This window comes from Ranitomeya variabilis, chromosome 8 (assembly GCF_051348905.1).
Source record: "Ranitomeya variabilis isolate aRanVar5 chromosome 8, aRanVar5.hap1, whole genome shotgun sequence".
Taxonomy (NCBI): domain Eukaryota; kingdom Metazoa; phylum Chordata; class Amphibia; order Anura; family Dendrobatidae; genus Ranitomeya; species Ranitomeya variabilis.
In genome coordinates this window covers 7,688,757-7,706,981 of record NC_135239.1, presented here as the reverse complement: position 1 = coordinate 7,706,981, position 18,225 = coordinate 7,688,757, and the positions used below count along the sequence as shown (strand labels likewise).

The following is an 18,225-nucleotide window of genomic DNA, read 5'->3' as shown; positions in this document are numbered from 1 at the left end:
TGGCAGTCACATTAGGCCTTGTCACGGGACAACCAGCATTGGTGACACCAGTGAGATGACAGGATGGTGACCGGTCTGCAAACCATGTCCTATGAGGAACGGTTACAGGATTTGGGAATGTTTATCTGCAAAAAAGAAGACTGAGAGGAGACTTAATAGCTGTCTACAAATATCTCAAGGGCTGTCACATTGTAGGAAAATCATCAAAGACTAGAAGCAATGGGATGAAACTGAATGGGAGGAGACACAATTAGATATTAGAAAAAACTTTTTGGCAGTTAGGGTGACCAATGAGTGGAACAGGCGGCCACGAGAGGTGGTGGATTCGTTGGGGAATTGGGGGCCAGTGGAGGGATTTGCAGAGGGGAGAAACAGAGCAGTAGCGAGGAGAGAGGTGGATTAGTCGGGCAGCAGAGTTGAGGACAGACTGGAGAGGTGCAAGAGAGTTAGCGGGGAGGCCACAGAGGAGGAGGTTGCAGTAGTCAAGGCGGGAGATGATGAGGGCATGTACAAGAGTTTTAGTAGATTGAGGAAGGGACGGATTCTGGCAATATTTTTGAGTTGGAGGCGACAAGAGTTTGGACGTGCGATTTGAAGGACAGGGCAGAGTCAAGAGTTACCCCGAGGCAGCGGATTTCAGGTGCGGGAGAGAGCGTGATGCTGTTAACCATAATAGATCGGGTACGGGAGATACGTGAGATGGGGGAAAGATGATGAGTTCAGTTTTATCTACATTGAGCTTTAGGGCCCCTTTCCACTTGCGAGAAACACGTCCGTGTCTCGCATGTGGAAACCAAGCTGTGGCACTGGCACTCCAGAGCGGAGCGTGCGGCCGCATAGGAACACATGGAGCTGCACACTCCGCTCCAAAGTGCCGGCGCCAGAGCTTGGTTTCCACATGCGAGACACGGACGTGTTTCTCGCAGGTGGAAAGGGGCCCTTAGGAAGCAAGACAACAACGATTTGAAGCCTGACGTCACTGCCACCATTGCTGGAGGGGATGCTGGGAGTTGTAGTTTCAGCACCACAGGTTGCAGACTGCTTAGAGGAGCCTGTGTCATGGGCCGACAGTATAATAAAACATGCCTCCCTCTGAAGAGGAACGTTTCACAGGTTACATTTACACAACAAGATCTCCATGAGATTCCACCAGAAATCATTCTGTTACCAAACATTCCCGGCTAGGAGGGGCTCAGTTATGTCCTCAGATCGGGCTCCTTCTATAGGTGGCCAACACCGGTGAGGAATTAGAAGGACGTTGCCACGACCCAGCCAAAGTGGCCAAAAGAAAAAACACACCTTTTTGTTCGACACAAACTTGAGCAAAAGTACAGGTCGAGAGGGGAGACTGAGAAGTCTGCACAGGTATTGGTGGAGTCACTAAACACTGAGCAGGTGGAGGCCGGGACGTCTGTATCCTCAGGTTATGGAGCGCTCGTCTCCTCTAGTATTGCACGCAGAGGCCGGGACGTCTGTATCCTCAGGTTATGGAGCGCTCGTCTCCTCTAGTATTGCACGCGGAGGCCGGGACGTCTCTATCCTCAGGTTATGGAGCGCTCGTCTCCTCTAGTATTGCACGCGGAGGCCAGGACATCTGTATCCTCAGGTTATTGAGCGCTCGTCTCCTCTAGCATTACACGCGGAGGCCAGCAGGTCTCTTTCCTCAGGTTATGGAGCGCTCGTCTCCTCTAGTATTACACGCGGAGGCCGGCAGGTCTCTATCCCCAGGTTATGGAGCGCTCGTCTCCTCTAGTATTGCACGCAGAGGCCGGGACGTCTCTATCCTCAGGTTATGGAGCGCTCGTCTCCTCTAGTATTACACGCGGAGGCCGGGACATCTCTATCCTCAGGTTATGGAGCGCTCGTCTCCTCTAGTATTGCACGCGGAGGCCGGGACGTCTCTTTCCCCAGGTTATGGAGCGCTCGTCTCCTCTAGTATTACACGCGGAGGCCGGGACGTCTCTATCCTCAGGTTATTGAGCGCTCGTCTCCTCTAGCATTACACGCGGAGGCCAGCAGGTCTCTTTCCTCAGGTTATGGAGCGCTCGTCTCCTAGTATTGCACGCGGAGGCCGGGACGTCTCTATCCTCAGGTTATGGAGCGCTCATCTCCTCTAGTATTACACGCGGAGGCCGGGACATCTCTATCCTCAGGTTATGGAGCGCTCGTCTCCTCTAGTATTACACGCGGAGGCCGGTAGGTCTCCATCCTCAGGTTATGGAGCGCTCGTCTCCTCTAATATTGCACGCGGAGGCCGGGACGTGTCTATCCCCAAGTTATGGAGCGCTCATCTCCTCTAGTATTACACGCGGAGGCCGGGACGTCTCTATCCTCAGGTTATGGAGCGCTCGTCTCCTCTAGTACTGCACGCCGAGGCCGGGACGTCTCTATCCTCAGGTTATGGAGCGCTCGTCTCCTCTAGTATTACACGCGGAGGCCGGTAGGTCTCCATCCTCAGGTTATGGAGCGCTCGTCTCCTCTAATATTGCACGCGGAGGCCGGGACGTCTCTATCCCCAAGTTATGGAGCGCTCGTCTCCTCTAGTATTACACGCGGAGGCCGGGACGTCTCTATCCCCAAGTTATGGAGCGCTCGTCTCCTCTAGTATTACACGCGGAGGCCGGGACGTCTCTATCCTCAGGTTATGGAGCGCTCGTCTCCTCTAATATTGCACGCGGAGGCCGGGACGTCTCTATCCTCAGGTTATGGAGCGCTCGTCTCCTCTAGTATTACACGCGGAGGCCGGGACGTCTCTATCCTCAGGTTATGGAGCGCTCGTCTCCTCTAGTATTGCACGCGGAGGCCGGGACGTCTCTATCCCCAAGTTATGGAGCGCTCGTCTCCTCTAGTATTACACGCGGAGGCCGGGACGTCTCTATCCTCAGGTTATGGAGCGCTCGTCTCCTCTAGTATTGCACGCGGAGGCCGGGACGTCTCTATCCTCAGGTTATGGAGCGCTCGTCTCCTCTAGTATTGCACGCGGAGGCCGGGACGTCTCTATCCTCAGGTTATGGAGCGCTCGTCTCCTCTAGTATTGCACGCGGAGGCCGGGACGTCTCTATCCCCAGGTTATGGAGCGCTCGTCCCCTCTAGTATTGTACGCAGAGACCGGGACGTCTCTATCCTCAGGTTATGGAGCGCTCGTCTCCTCTAGTATTGCACCCGGAGGCCGGGACGTCTCTATCCTCAGGTTATGGAGCGCTCGTCTCCTCTAGTATTGCACGCGGAGGCCGGGACGTCTCTATCCTCAGGTTATGGAGCGCTCGTCTCCTCTAGTATTGCACCCGGAGGCCGGGACGTCTCTATCCTCAGGTTATGGAGCGCTCGTCTCCTCTAGTATTGCACGAGGAGGCCGGGACGTCTCTATCCTCAGGTTATGGAGCGCTCGTCTCCTCTAGTATTGCACGCGGAGGCCGGGACGTCTCTATCCTCAGGTTATGGAGCGCTCGTCTCCTCTAGTATTGCACGCGGAGGCCGGGACGTCTCTATCCCCAGGTTATGGAGCGCTCGTCTCCTCTAGTATTGCACGCGGAGGCCGGGACGTCTCTATCCTCAGGTTATGGAGCGCTCGTCTCCTCTAGTATTGCACGAGGAGGCCGGGACGTCTCTATCCTCAGGTTATGGAGCGCTCGTCTCCTCTAGTATTGCACGAGGAGGCCGGGACGTCTTTATCCTCAGGTTATGGAGCGCTCGTCTCCTCTAGTATTGCACGCGGAGGCCGGGACGTCTCTATCCTCAGGTTATGGAGCGCTCGTCTCCTCTAGTATTGCACCCGGAGGCCGGGACGTCTCTATCCTCAGGTTATGGAGCGCTCGTCTCCTCTAGTATTGCACGCGGAGGCCGGGACGTCTCTATCCTCAGGTTATGGAGCGCTCGTCTCCTCTAGTATTGCACGCGGAGGCCGGGACGTCTCTATCCTCAGGTTATGGAGCGCTCGTCTCCTCTAGTATTGCACGAGGAGGCCGGGACGTCTCTATCCTCAGGTTATGGAGCGCTCGTCTCCTCTAGTATTGCACGAGGAGGCCGGGACGTCTCTATCCTCAGGTTATGGAGCGCTCGTCTCCTCTAGTATTGCACGAGGAGGCCGGGACGTCTCTATCCCCAGGTTATGGAGCGCTCGTCTCCTCTAGTATTGCACGCGGAGGTCGGGACGTCTCTATCCTTAGGTTATGGAGCGCTCGTCTCTTCCTGGTACTGGCATCATCTGCCTCTTGTGGTTTTACCTTTCTCTGGAGAAACATCTTAGGTTACAGGTTGGATTTGTGTTTCCACCTTAACCCCTTAGTGACCACCAATATATCTGTTTATTGACCTGCGATATAAGAGACTAGGTATATATAGGAGTGTGTGTGTGTGTGTGTGTGTGTGTGTGTGTGTGTGTGTGTGTGTGTGTGTGTGTGTGTGTGTGTGTGTGTGTGTGTGTGTGTGTGTGTGTGTACTTTTTTTATTTAAAAAAAAAAAAAAGGTTTAAAAATGTAACAAAATTAATGAACATTTTACAAATGGTGCTGATGTAAAGCAGTCATTTGAGAAATATTAATGTTTAAAGAAATAGTTTGAAAATTGCACATTTAAAAAAAAAACACCACCTTCAAATTTTTTATTTTTTTTTAAAGTTTATAAAATGCACAAGTCAACCTAAGTTTACCATTATTGAATTTTAATGTGTCATGAAAAAACAATATCAGAGTCAGTGGGATATGTTCAAGCGCTCCAGAGTTCTTGCTACATACGACTGTCAAATTTCAAAAATTTGGCCTGGTCATTAAGGGGTTAGAGAAGTTGTCCACCACTAGGACAACTCCTCTTACCCCTCACTTGGCCATGGAAAAATAAAGCCAGTCCTCTCCTCCCATGCTGGCGCTGTTCCCACGGCGTCGACATTCGGCCTCCTGTGCTGTTGTGACCCTGGCGCCCAATAAGCGCTGGCGAATTGAGCAGGAAGAGGAACGGCATCGGAGGCCCGGGGAGAGCGACACCGCAGGAAAGGCGCCAGCACAGGGGGCCAGCACAGGGGGCCAGCACAGGCTTCGATACTACATGGGGGTCTCCTAGTAGTGGGCTGCCCCTCTAATACTAGGACGTTCCTGGTGTTGCAGACAAACCCTAAAGCGCGACTGCAGGTGAAGCTTCAAGAACACGGAGCGCGGGAGACGTAAAAGGAAAGACATTTATTGCGATTAGTCACCAGTGTATAAAATAGATTTTTTTTTCTTTTAAAAAGATGAAGTGAGTGCGGACAGCTCATGGCGGAGAGGTAGATGTTACTCATGTCAATGGAAATGTACAATAGAAGACTTGGCACGTCCCACGGTCACACCATAAACAGAGCGGCTCCTCCAGGACAAGCGGTGATCGGCTAAAGGAAGAGAGAAAAAAGTGTAAAGAAGCAGCAGGTTATCGGAGGCTCCATAATGAGGAGATGAACGGCCGCCATCCAGGAGCAGCACCAGGACGGACGCTGGGAGGAACACATCACACAAGATCTCCACTACACGATCACACAAGATCTCCACTACACATTCATCACCAGCGCGCCATGTACCCGGCTACGACAGGTCTTATCCTCGGACCCTGGGGGTGACTGCACTGGGCAGAGGTGTCTCCCATGCACCGCGTGCACTTACTGGTGTGTGACCAGTCATCGGCTCGTGTGCGCAGCGCGTCCTCCCAGCACCATCCAAGGAGGAGCTATTAGATTACACAGATCCGCCAGTTCCTGCACCACCGAGTCTGGAGAGGATTTCTCTTTTCTGTCCTAAAGTTATAACTAACCCCAGAAATAGTGGCGCACGTCAACCAAGGAGGACGACATCCACCCATATATTACCAGAGGGAAAGCTACAGCCAGCCTATACAATACCGGAGGGAAAGCTACAGCCAGCCTATACAATACCGGAGGGAAAGCTACAGCCAGCCTATACAATACCAGAGGGAAAGCTACAGCCAGCCTATACAATACCGGAGGGAAAGCTACATCCAGCCTATACAATACCAGAGGGAAAGCTACAGCCAGCCTATACAATACCGGAGGGAAAGCTACAGCCAGCCTATACAATACCGGAGGGAAAGCTACAGCCAGCCTATACAATACCGGAGGGAAAGCTACAGCCAGCCTATACAATACCGGAGGGAAAGCTACAGCCAGCCTATACAATACCAGAGGGAAAGCTACATCCAGCCTATACAATACCAGAGGGAAAGCTACAGCCAGCCTATACAATACCGGAGGGAAAGCTACAGCCAGCCTATACAATACCGGAGGGAAAGCTACAGCCAGCCTATACAATACCGGAGGGAAAGCTACAGCCAGCCTATACAATACCGGAGGGAAAGCTACAGCCAGCCTATACAATACCAGAGGGAAAGCTACAGCCAGCCTATACAATACCGGAGGGAAAGCTACATCCAGCCTATACAATACCGGAGGGAAAGCTACAGCCAGCCTATACAATACCAGAGGGAAAGCTACAGCCAGCCTATACAATACCGGAGGGAAAGCTACATCCAGCCTATACAATACCGGAGGGAAAGCTACAGCCAGCCTATACAATACCAGAGGGAAAGCTACAGCCAGCCTATACAATACCGGAGGGAAAGCTACAGCCAGCCTATACAATACCGGAGGGAAAGCTACATCCAGCCTATACAATACCAGAGGGAAAGCTACATCCAGCCTATACAATACCGGAGGGAAAGCTACAGCCACCCATATATTACCAGAGGGAAAGGTCTCAAATGTTTGGCACAACCTCCTGCAGAGATCCTCCATAAGCTTTGTACAAATGACGAGAAGAAAGATGGAGGCGAAGGGGCGGTCACCAGACACTGATGATGGAGGTGACGGACGGTCACCAGATACTGATGATGGAGGTGACGGGCGGTCACCAGATACGGATGATGGAGGTGACGGGCGGTCACCAGATACGGATGATGGAGGTGACGGGCGGTCACCAGATACGGATGATGGAGGTGACGGACGGTCACCAGATACTGATGATGGAGGTGACGGGAGGTCACCAGATACTGATGATGGAGGGTCCCCAGATACTGACAACATTTACATTTCTCTTCATTCTCTTGTTAATCGACATTAGACTATTAACCCTTGTGTGTATGCAGCGTCTGACTCTGCAGTCTCATACTCCCACCTTAGACTTTTGCACAGTCCAGTATGGCAGATGTACTAATGTGACCCCAGAGGCCCCGAGCACCTCTAGGGCCACACATTGCAGATCTGCCGCACAGGATCTCCGCGCACCTCTCATCTAGGCACAACTTGCCATAGAGAAGGCAGCGGCCATGCTGGGGAGTGGGAGACGGAGCAGACCGTGTCTGGAGAGGTGAACAGCGCAGCTCACGTTATATCGGGTGCAGGAGTCGGAGATGTTGCGATTTTAACCATTTACTTACTGTAAAGACACTGACAGGAATCAGAGGAAGGAGCAGACCTTGGGGGGCCGGAATGGGTTAGTGCTGGAGGAGATCCCGGTCAGGAGGGGGTCGTGTTGTGCATTCTGCATACAGAACTGCTTCAGATCAGCGGCCGCCTGAGAAACCTGCAAGAGAAAGAAGCCGCTTATCGTCATCTAATGGCGCTGGCGGACAATGGCGTCCTGTAGAGATAACCCCGGCCTACAAGGCTCTGTGCACACGGGGAGAAAACTACATATAATCCAGAGGAAACTGCGCAGCAAGCATGGCCGTTCCTGGAGGTTTTATGGGGGAAGCAGTCACATTGTGGAGCGGTCTGACCTGCGGACAGGAGGCGCCCGAGCAGAATCATGTACAGGTCGTATCTCATTCAGTGAACTCATCAGGGTTTGTATTAGGAGTCCAGTGGGCGGTCCTACCAGTGATTGACCCCTATCTGCAGGCAATCATACAGGGACCTGTCAATCACTGGTAGGACCGCCCACTGGACTCTGCCCCTCCGCACCAAACCACCTGCAGGTCAGACACTGCGTGCGATGCGACACCTTCCCTGTAAGGCCGGGTTCACACATCCCGTTATCGTCTCATACGTCGTGTGCTCTCCATTTCTCCCCTCGGACCACCAGAGACACCCAGCTGGGGAATAAAAATGTGGAGGACGTTTCTTAAAGTCTCGTCGCCCTTCAGTACACCAGTGATGGATTTACGGAGGAGACCGCACCGCCGGACCAGGAGTCAATATGGCCGACAGGTCACACGGAACTTTTATTAAATCCTACAGAGACCCCGCGTAACCCAACAGGGTTGGATTATAGGGGGGTAGCGCACAGCCGCCGCCAGGACCCTCAGCTTGTATGGGGACAAGGCTCACACAGTGGGCGACGGGTGGGCTCTACAACAGACACCGGAGACGCCAACCTCTCACATGCTGCTTTTAAGAAATAGGCAGTAATGGCATGATCATGGCAACCGCAGACCCCACTACTGCTCCCCGCGTCCACCATGTCTGCAGATCTGTGCGGGGAGATTACCAGACACCGCGGGGTCACAGGGACTGAAGGGGCGAGTGCAGCGGCCACTGTGCGGGAAGACTGCGGAAAACAAATATATTCCAAGAACAACAACTACAAATAAAATAATATACGAGGAGAAGAACCGCGGGATTAGTGCTGTGCACCCCGAAATCACCAGACGAAGAAACGGGAAAGAGCAAAACTACAACTGATCAAGAAGCCGTCGTATAGAGACCCCGAGCGGGAGAAAAATAGAATATAACCTGAAAGCAGCGTGTGGCCGCTGTGCCCGGGCCCCCCATATACTCCCCAAGACCCAGTGACCGGGGCCCCCCATATACTCCCCGAGCCCCTGTGACCGGGGCCCCCCATATACTCCCCAAGACCCAGTGACCGGGGCCCCCCATATACTCCCCGAGCCCCAGTGACCGGGGGCCCCCCATATACTCCCCAAGACCCAGTGACCGGGGCCCCCCATATACTCCCCGAGCCCCAGTGACCGGGGGCCCCCCATATACTCCCCAAGACCCAGTGACCGGGGGCCCCCCATATACTCCCCAAGACCCAGTGACCGGGGCCCCCCATATACTCCCCAAGACCCAGTGACCGGGGCCCCCATATACTCCTCGAGACCCAGTGACCGGGGCCCCCCATATACTCCCCGAGACCCAGTGACCGGGCCCCCCATATACTCCCCAAGACCCAGTGACCGGGGCCCCCCATATACTCCCCGAGACCCAGTGACCGGGCCCCCCATATACTCCCCAAGACCCAGTGACCGGCCCCCCGTATACTCCCCGAGCCCCTGTGACCGGGCCCCCCGTATACTCCCCAAGACCCAGTGACCGGGGCCCCCCATATACTCCCCAAGACCCAGTGACCGGGGCCCCCCATATACTTCCCGAGCCCCTGTGACCGGGGCCCCCCCATATACCCCCCGAGCCCCTGTGACCGGCCCCCCATATACTCCCCGAGCCCCTGTGACCGGGCCCCCCCATATACTCCCTGAGACCCAGTGACCGGGCCCCCCAATACTCAGTCCCCGAGCCCCTGTGACCGGGCCCCCCATATACTCCCCGAGCCCCTGTGACCGGGCCCCCCATATACTCCCCAAGACCCAGTGACCGGGCCCTCCAATACTCAGTCCCCGAGCCCTTGTGACCGGGGCCCCCCCACATACTCCCCGAGCCCCAGTGACCGGCCCCCCATATACTCCCCGAGCCCCTGTGACCGGGCCCCCCATATACTCCCCGAGCCCCTGTGACCGGGCCCCCCATATACTCCCCAGTGACCAGGCCCCCCATATACTCCCCGAGCCCCTGTGACTGGGCCCCCCATATACTCCCCAAGACCCAGTGACCAGGGCCCCCCATATACCCCCTGAGCCCCTGTGACCGGGGCCCCCCATATACCCCCCGAGCCCCTGTGACCGGCCCCCCATATACTCCCCGAGCCCCTGTGACCGGGCCCCCCATATACTCCCCAGTGACTGGGCCCCCCATATACTCCCCGAGACCCAGTGACCGGGCCCCGCAATACTCAGTCCCCGAGCCCCTGTGACCGGGCCCCCCATATACTCCCCGAGCCCCTGTGACCGGGCCCCCCATATACTCCCCAAGACCCAGTGACCGGGCCCCCTGATACTCAGTCCCCGAGCCCCCCATATACTCCCCGAGCACAAGTGACCGGGCCCCCCATATACTCCCCGAGCCCCAGTGACCGGGCACCCCAATACTCCCCAGTGACCGGGCCCTCCAATACTCAGTCCCCGAGCCCCTGTGACCGGGCCCCCCATATACTCCCCGAGCCCCTGTGACCGGGCCCCCCATATACTCCCCAGTGATCAGGCCCCCCATATACTCCCCAAGACCCAGTGACCGGGGCCCCCCATATACCCCCGAGCCCCTGTGACCGGGGCCCCCCCATATACCCCCCGAGCCCCTGTGACCGGCCCCCCATATACTCCCCGAGCCCCTGTGACCGGCCCCCCATATACTCCCCGAGCCCCAATGACCGGGCCCCCCAATACTCCCCAGTGACCGGGCCCCCCATATACTCCCCAGTGACCGGGCCCCCCAATACTCCCCAGTGACCGGGCCCCCCATATACTCCCCAGTGACCGGGCCCCCCATATACTCCCCAGTGACCGGGCCCCCCATATACTCCCCAGTGACCGGGCCCCCCATATACTCCCCAGTGACCGGGCCCCCCATATACTCCCCAGTGACCGGGCCCCCCATATACTCCCCAGTGACCGGGCCCCCCATATACTCCCCAGTGACCGGGCCCCCCATATACTCCCCAGTGACCGGGCCCCCCAATACTCAGTCCCCGAGCCCCTGTGACCGCCCCCCCCCCCCCGATACTCCGCGAGCCCCTGTCACAGGGCCACAGCCGGTCGGGTGTGATGACAGCTGTATACAGGGGCTGAGACGTCTCTCCTTGTGTAGTGACATGCCGTACAGTGAGCAGACTCCCGCATTGCTCCGCACCGGAGCTGCATACATGACGACGCCCCTCCCCCACCCGACAGGAAGTTTGGGGGGTTATATTGTTCAGGGCCAGAGCCACGGTCTGGAGGAGGAGGATCGCTCTCACCTTCACCCGGTTGATACCGGCCTCCACCCGCAGCTGCTGCACCACCTTCTTCATCGCGGACACGCTCGCGGTTCCCGACATCTCGGCTGCAAAACTTTACGCCCAACTTTTCCGCTGTTCTCTTGCTGCCCGGAAAGTGCGCATGCGCTTAAGTGCGCCCCCTGATGGCCAGAGAGGGGCGGGACAGGGCGCGCTACTGTCCCCTAGACTGGAGGTGTCAGGGGCGGAGAAACTAAACAGTGGGCGGGGAAGGGGCGGGGCAGGAAGGGCGGGAGGAGGCGTCCGGGATGTTTCTCGTTTCCTCAGAGACCTTCGTGCTTTGCTTTCCCGGCAGAGATACGATCGATCTGCGCATGTCCGTAGATCTGGAGGGATCGGTGCCAGATCGTTCTCAGAGGTGAAAATAGAAATAAAGTAGAAAGGATCTTGTAGAAAATCCCATTGAATCCCGTAATGAACCGGTACATAGCTGGCAGAACACGGATCGCTGGTTCAGGACCCATCCGTGTAACGTTCCGTCTCCCATTGGTTCCTGGCGGCGCTGCCTCCTCTGATACCCGTATCCTGGCTCCATTCCTCGTGGTTTGCGTTTCTTACAGTTTTGTGTTTTTCTGCAGAGACCCCGGTGATGGCGCAGACTGATGTCCCGGGATGTCGTTACCGTAAGTGGAGAAATGCTCCTTTGCTAAGTTTTGGGCAGATTTTTTTTACGCCTTTTTGGAGACCTCGTTTTGCAGCTGATTCCATCAGGAGAAGACGTCTCCTAGAAGTGACCAGTGACTTTTCTCCTAGAAGTGACCAGTGACTTTTCCTAGAAGTGACCAGTGACATTTCTCCTAGAAGTGACCAGTGACTTTTCCTAGAAGTGACCAGTGACTTTTCCTAGAAGTGACCAGTGACATTTCTCCTAGAAGTGACCAGTGACATTTCTCCTAGAAGTGACCAGTGACTTTTCCTAGAAGTGACCAGTGACTTTTCCTAGAAGTGACCAGTGACATTTCTCCTAGAAGTGACCAGTGACTTTTCTCCTAGAAGTGACCAGTGACTTTTCCTAGAAGTGACCAGTGACTTTTCTCCTAGAAGTGACCAGTGACTTTTCTCCTAGAAGTGACCAGTGACTTCTCCTAGAAGTGACCAGTGACTTTTCCTAGAAGTGACCAGTGACATTTCTCCTAGAAGTGACCAGTGACTTTTCCTAGAAGTGACCAGTGACATTTCTCCTAGAAGTGACCAGTGACTTTTCTCCTAGAAGTGACCAGTGACTTTTCTCCTAGAAGTGACCAGTGACTTTTCTCCTAGAAGTGACCAGTGACTTCTCCTAGAAGTGACCAGTGACATTTCTCCTAGAAGTGACCAGTGACTTTTCTCCTAGAAGTGACCAGTGACTTCTCCTAGAAGTGACCAGTGACTTTTCTCCTAGAAGTGACCAGTGACATTTCTCCTAGAAGTGACCAGTGACTTTTCTCCTAGAAGTGACCAGTGACTTTTCTCCTAGAAGTGACCAGTGACTTTTCTCCTAGAAGTGACCAGTGACTTTTCCTAGAAGTGACCAGTGACTTTTCTCCTAGAAGTGACCAGTGACTTTTCCTAGAAGTGACCAGTGACTTTTCTCCTAGAAGTGACCAGTGACTTTTCCTAGAAGTGACCAGTGACTTTTCCTAGAAGTGACCAGTGACTTTTCTCCTAGAAGTGACCAGTGACTTTTCTCCTAGAAGTGACCAGTGACTTCTCCTAGAAGTGACCAGTGACTTTTCCTAGAAGTGACCAGTGACATTTCTCCTAGAAGTGACCAGTGACTTTTCCTAGAAGTGACCAGTGACATTTCTCCTAGAAGTGACCAGTGACTTTTCTCCTAGAAGTGACCAGTGACTTCTCCTAGAAGTGACCAGTGACATTTCTCCTAGAAGTGACCAGTGACTTTTCTCCTAGAAGTGACCAGTGACTTCTCCTAGAAGTGACCAGTGACTTTTCTCCTAGAAGTGACCAGTGACATTTCTCCTAGAAGTGACCAGTGACTTTTCTCCTAGAAGTGACCAGTGACTTTTCTCCTAGAAGTGACCAGTGACTTTTCTCCTAGAAGTGACCAGTGACTTTTCCTAGAAGTGACCAGTGACTTTTCTCCTAGAAGTGACCAGTGACTTTTCCTAGAAGTGACCAGTGACTTTTCTCCTAGAAGTGACCAGTGACTTTTCCTAGAAGTGACCAGTGACTTTTCCTAGAAGTGACCAGTGACTTTTCTCCTAGAAGTGACCAGTGACTTTTCTCCTAGAAGTGACCAGTGACTTCTCCTAGAAGTGACCAGTGACTTTTCTCCTAGAAGTGACCAGTGACTTTTCTCCTAGAAGTGACCAGTGACATTTCTCCTAGAAGTGACCAGTGACTTTTCTCCTAGAAGTGACCAGTGACATTTCTCCTAGAAGTGACCAGTGACTTTTTTCCTAGAAGTGACCAGTGACTTTTCCTAGAAGTGACCAGTGACTTTTCTCCTAGAAGTGACCAGTGACATTTCTCCTAGAAGTGACCAGTGACTTTTCTCCTAGAAGTGACCAGTGACTTTTGTCCTAGAAGTGACCAGTGACTTCTCCTAGAAGTGACCAGTGACTTTTGTCCTAGAAGTGACCAGTGACTTCTCCTAGAAGTGACCAGTGACATTTCTCCTAGAAGTGACCAGTGACTTTTGTCCTAGAAGTGACCAGTGACTTTTCTCCTAGAAGTGACCAGTGACTTTTCTCCTAGAAGTGACCAGTGACATTTCTCCTAGAAGTGACCAGTGACTTTTCTCCTAGAAGTGACCAGTGACTTTTCCTAGAAGTGACCAGTGACTTTTCTCCTAGAAGTGACCAGTGACTTTTCTCCTAGAAGTGACCAGTGACTTTTCTCCTAGAAGTGACCAGTGACTTTTTTCCTAGAAGTGACCAGTGACTTTTCTCCTAGAAGTGACCAGTGACTTTTCTCCTAGAAGTGACCAGTGACTTTTCTCCTAGAAGTGACCAGTGACTTTTCTCCTAGAAGTGACCAGTGACTTTTCCTAGAAGTGACCAGTGACTTTTCTCCTAGAAGTGACCAGTGACATTTCTCCTAGAAGTGACCAGTGACTTTTCTCCTAGAAGTGACCAGTGACTTTTCTCCTAGAAGTGACCAGTGACTTTTCTCCTAGAAGTGACCGGTGACTTTTCCTAGAAGTGACCAGTGACTTTTCTCCTAGAAGTGACCAGTGACTTTTCTCCTAGAAGTGACCAGTGACTTTTCTCCTAGAAGTGACCAGTGACTTTTCTCCTAGAAGTGACCAGTGACTTCTCCTAGAAGTGACCAGTGACTTTTCTCCTAGAAGTGACCAGTGACTTTTCTCCTAGAGGTGACCAGTGACTTTTCTCCTAGAAGTGACCAGTGACATTTCTCCTAGAAGTGACCAGTGACTTTTCTCCTAGAAGTGACCAGTGACTTTTCCTAGAAGTGACCAGTGACATTTCTCCTAGAAGTGACCAGTGACATTTCTCCTAGAAGTGACCAGTGACTTTTCTCCTAGAAGTGACCAGTGACTTTTCTCCTAGAAGTGACCAGTGACATTTCTCCTAGAAGTGACCAGTGACTTTTCTCCTAGAAGTGACCAGTGACTTTTCTCCTAGAAGTGACCAGTGACTTCTCCTAGAAGTGACCAGTGACTTTTCTCCTAGAAGTGAGCAGTGACTTTTCTCCTAGAAGTGACCAGTAACTTTTCTCCTAGAAGTGACCAGTAACTTTTCTCCTAGAAGTGACCAGTGACTTCTCCTAGAAGTGACCAGTGACTTTTCTCCTAGAAGTGACCAGTGACATTTCTCCTAGAAGTGACCAGTGACATTTCTCCTAGAAGTGACCAGTGACATTTCTCCTAGAAGTGACCAGTGACTTTTCTCCTAGAAGTGACCAGTGACTTTTCTCCTAGAAGTGACCAGTGACTTCTCCTAGAAGTGACCAGTGACTTTTCTCCTAGAAGTGACCAGTGACTTTTCTCCTAGAAGTGACCAGTGACTTTTCTCCTAGAAGTGACCAGTGACTTTTCTCCTAGAAGTGACCAGTGACTTTTCTCCTAGAAGTGACCAGTGACTTCTCCTAGAAGTGACCAGTGACTTTTCTCCTAGAAGTGACCAGTGACATTTCTCCTAGAAGTGACCAGTGACTTTTCTCCTAGAAGTGACCAGTGACTTTTCTCCTAGAAGTGACCAGTGACTTTTCCTAGAAGTGACCAGTGACTTTTCCTAGAAGTGACCAGTGACTTTTCTCCTAGAAGTGACCAGTGACTTTTCCTAGAAGTGACCAGTGACTTTTCCTAGAAGTGACCAGTGACTTTTCCTAGAAGTGACCAGTGACTTTTCTCCTAGAAGTGACCAGTGACCTTTCCTAGAAGTGACCAGTGACTTTTCTCCTAGAAGTGACCAGTGACTTTTCTCCAAGAAGTGACCAGTGACTTTTCCTAGAAGTGACCAGTGACTATTCCTAGAAGTGACCAGTGACTTTTCTCCTAGAAGTGACCAGTGACTTTTCTCCTAGAAGTGACCAGTGACTTTTCTCCTAGAAGTGACCAGTGACTTTTCTCCTAGAAGTGACCAGTGACTTTTCTCCTAGAAGTGACCAGTGACTTTTCTCCTAGAAGTGACCAGTGACATTTCTCCTAGAAGTGACCAGTGACATTTCTCCTAGAAGTGACCAGTGACATTTCTCCTAGAAGTGACCAGTGACTTTTCTCCTAGAAGTGACCAGTGACTATTCCTAGAAGTGACCAGTGACTTTTCTCCTAGAAGTGACCAGTGACTATTCCTAGAAGTGACCAGTGACTTTTCTCCTAGAAGTGACCAGTGACATTTCTCCTAGAAGTGACCAGTGACTTTTCTCCTAGAAGTGACCAGTGACTATTCCTAGAAGTGACCAGTGACTTTTCTCCTAGAAGTGACCAGTGACTTTTCTCCTAGAAATGACCAGTGACTTTTCCTAGAAGTGACCAGTGACTTTTCTCCTAGAAGTGACCAGTGACTATTCCTAGAAGTGACCAGTGACTTTTCTCCTAGAAGTGACCAGTGACTTTTCTCCTAGAAGTGACCAGTGACTTTTCTCCTAGAAGTGACCAGTGACTTTTCTCCTAGAAGTGACCAGTGACTTTTCTCCTAGAAGTGACCAGTGACTATTCCTAGAAGTGACCAGTGACATTTCTCCTAGAAGTGACCAGTGACATTTCTCCTAGAAGTGACCAGTGACTTTTCTCCTAGAAGTGACCAGTGACTTTTCTCCTAGAAGTGACCAGTGACTTCTCCTAGAAGTGACCAGTGACTTTTCTCCTAGAAGTGACCAGTGACTTTTCTCCTAGAAGTGACCAGTGACTTTTCTCCTAGAAGTGACCAGTGACTTTTCTCCTAGAAGTGACCAGTGACTTTTCTCCTAGAAGTGACCAGTGACATTTCTCCTAGAAGTGACCAGTGACATTTCTCCTAGAAGTGACCAGTGACATTTCTCCTAGAAGTGACCAGTGACTTTTCTCCTAGAAGTGACCAGTGACTATTCCTAGAAGTGACCAGTGACTTTTCTCCTAGAAGTGACCAGTGACTATTCCTAGAAGTGACCAGTGACTTTTCTCCTAGAAGTGACCAGTGACATTTCTCCTAGAAGTGACCAGTGACTTTTCTCCTAGAAGTGACCAGTGACTATTCCTAGAAGTGACCAGTGACTTTTCTCCTAGAAGTGACCAGTGACTTTTCTCCTAGAAATGACCAGTGACTTTTCCTAGAAGTGACCAGTGACTTTTCTCCTAGAAGTGACCAGTGACTATTCCTAGAAGTGACCAGTGACTTTTCTCCTAGAAGTGACCAGTGACTTTTCTCCTAGAAGTGACCAGTGACTTTTCTCCTAGAAGTGACCAGTGACTTTTCTCCTAGAAGTGACCAGTGACTTTTCTCCTAGAAGTGACCAGTGACTATTCCTAGAAGTGACCAGTGACATTTCTCCTAGAAGTGACCAGTGACATTTCTCCTAGAAGTGACCAGTGACTTTTCTCCTAGAAGTGACCAGTGACTTTTCTCCTAGAAGTGACCAGTGACTTCTCCTAGAAGTGACCAGTGACTTTTCTCCTAGAAGTGACCAGTGACTTTTCTCCTAGAAGTGACCAGTGACTTTTCTCCTAGAAGTGACCAGTGACTTTTCTCCTAGAAGTGACCAGTGACTTTTCTCCTAGAAGTGACCAGTGACTTCTCCTAGAAGTGACCAGTGACTTTTCTCCTAGAAGTGACCAGTGACATTTCTCCTAGAAGTGACCAGTGACTTTTCTCCTAGAAGTGACCAGTGACTTTTCTCCTAGAAGTGACCAGTGACTTTTCCTAGAAGTGACCAGTGACTTTTCCTAGAAGTGACCAGTGACTTTTCTCCTAGAAGTGACCAGTGACTTTTCCTAGAAGTGACCAGTGACTTTTCCTAGAAGTGACCAGTGACTTTTCTCCTAGAAGTGACCAGTGACCTTTCCTAGAAGTGACCAGTGACTTTTCTCCTAGAAGTGACCAGTGACTTTTCTCCAAGAAGTGACCAGTGACTTTTCCTAGAAGTGACCAGTGACTATTCCTAGAAGTGACCAGTGACTTTTCTCCTAGAAGTGACCAGTGACTTTTCTCCTAGAAGTGACCAGTGACTTTTCTCCTAGAAGTGACCAGTGACTTTTCTCCTAGAAGTGACCAGTGACTTTTCTCCTAGAAGTGACCAGTGACTTTTCTCCTAGAAGTGACCAGTGACTTTTCCTAGAAGTGACCAGTGACTTTTCTCCTAGAAGTGACCAGTGACATTTCTCCTAGAAGTGACCAGTGACATTTCTCCTAGAAGTGACCAGTGACATTTCTCCTAGAAGTGACCAGTGACATTTCTCCTAGAAGTGACCAGTGACTTTTCTCCTAGAAGTGACCAGTGACTATTCCTAGAAGTGACCAGTGACTTTTCTCCTAGAAGTGACCAGTGACTATTCCTAGAAGTGACCAGTGACTTTTCTCCTAGAAGTGACCAGTGACTTTTCTCCTAGAAGTGACCAGTGACTTTTCCTAGAAGTGACCAGTGACTTTTCTCCTAGAAGTGACCAGTGACTTTTCTCCTATAAGTGACCGGTGACTTCTCCTAGAAGTGACCAGTAACTTTTCTCCTAGAAGTGACCAGTGACTTTTCTCCTAGAAGTGAC

At 51.7% G+C, this 18,225-nt stretch overlaps 2 protein-coding genes across 5 annotated transcripts in view; one reads left to right on the top strand and one right to left on the bottom strand.

Moving 5' to 3' along the window:
• Positions 1-5,156: 5,156 nt before the first annotated feature.
• On the bottom strand, positions 5,157-11,218 carry GNG5 (G protein subunit gamma 5). The gene is made up of 3 exons (XM_077276129.1): positions 11,046-11,218; positions 7,414-7,559; positions 5,157-5,359 (listed from the first exon to the last, which is right to left on the bottom strand). The coding sequence occupies exons 1-2, from the start codon at positions 11,124-11,126 to the stop codon at positions 7,434-7,436; spliced, it is 207 nt and encodes a 68-aa protein (XP_077132244.1). The 5' UTR covers positions 11,127-11,218; the 3' UTR covers positions 5,157-5,359; positions 7,414-7,433.
• The window catches only part of SPATA1 (spermatogenesis associated 1), a 51,599-nt gene continuing 44,503 nt past the window's right edge, over positions 11,130-18,225 (top strand). For 2 of the 4 annotated variants that reach the window (XM_077276127.1, XM_077276124.1), the window contains exons 1-2: positions 11,320-11,459; positions 11,663-11,707. In XM_077276127.1, coding sequence (XP_077132242.1) covers positions 11,687-11,707 — 21 coding nt within the window. In that variant the 5' untranslated portion in view covers positions 11,320-11,459; positions 11,663-11,686. Of the gene's footprint in view, positions 11,460-11,662; positions 11,708-18,225 lie in introns of all 4 variants that reach the window. The other 2 variants (XM_077276125.1, XM_077276122.1) reach the window with 2 other exon arrangements.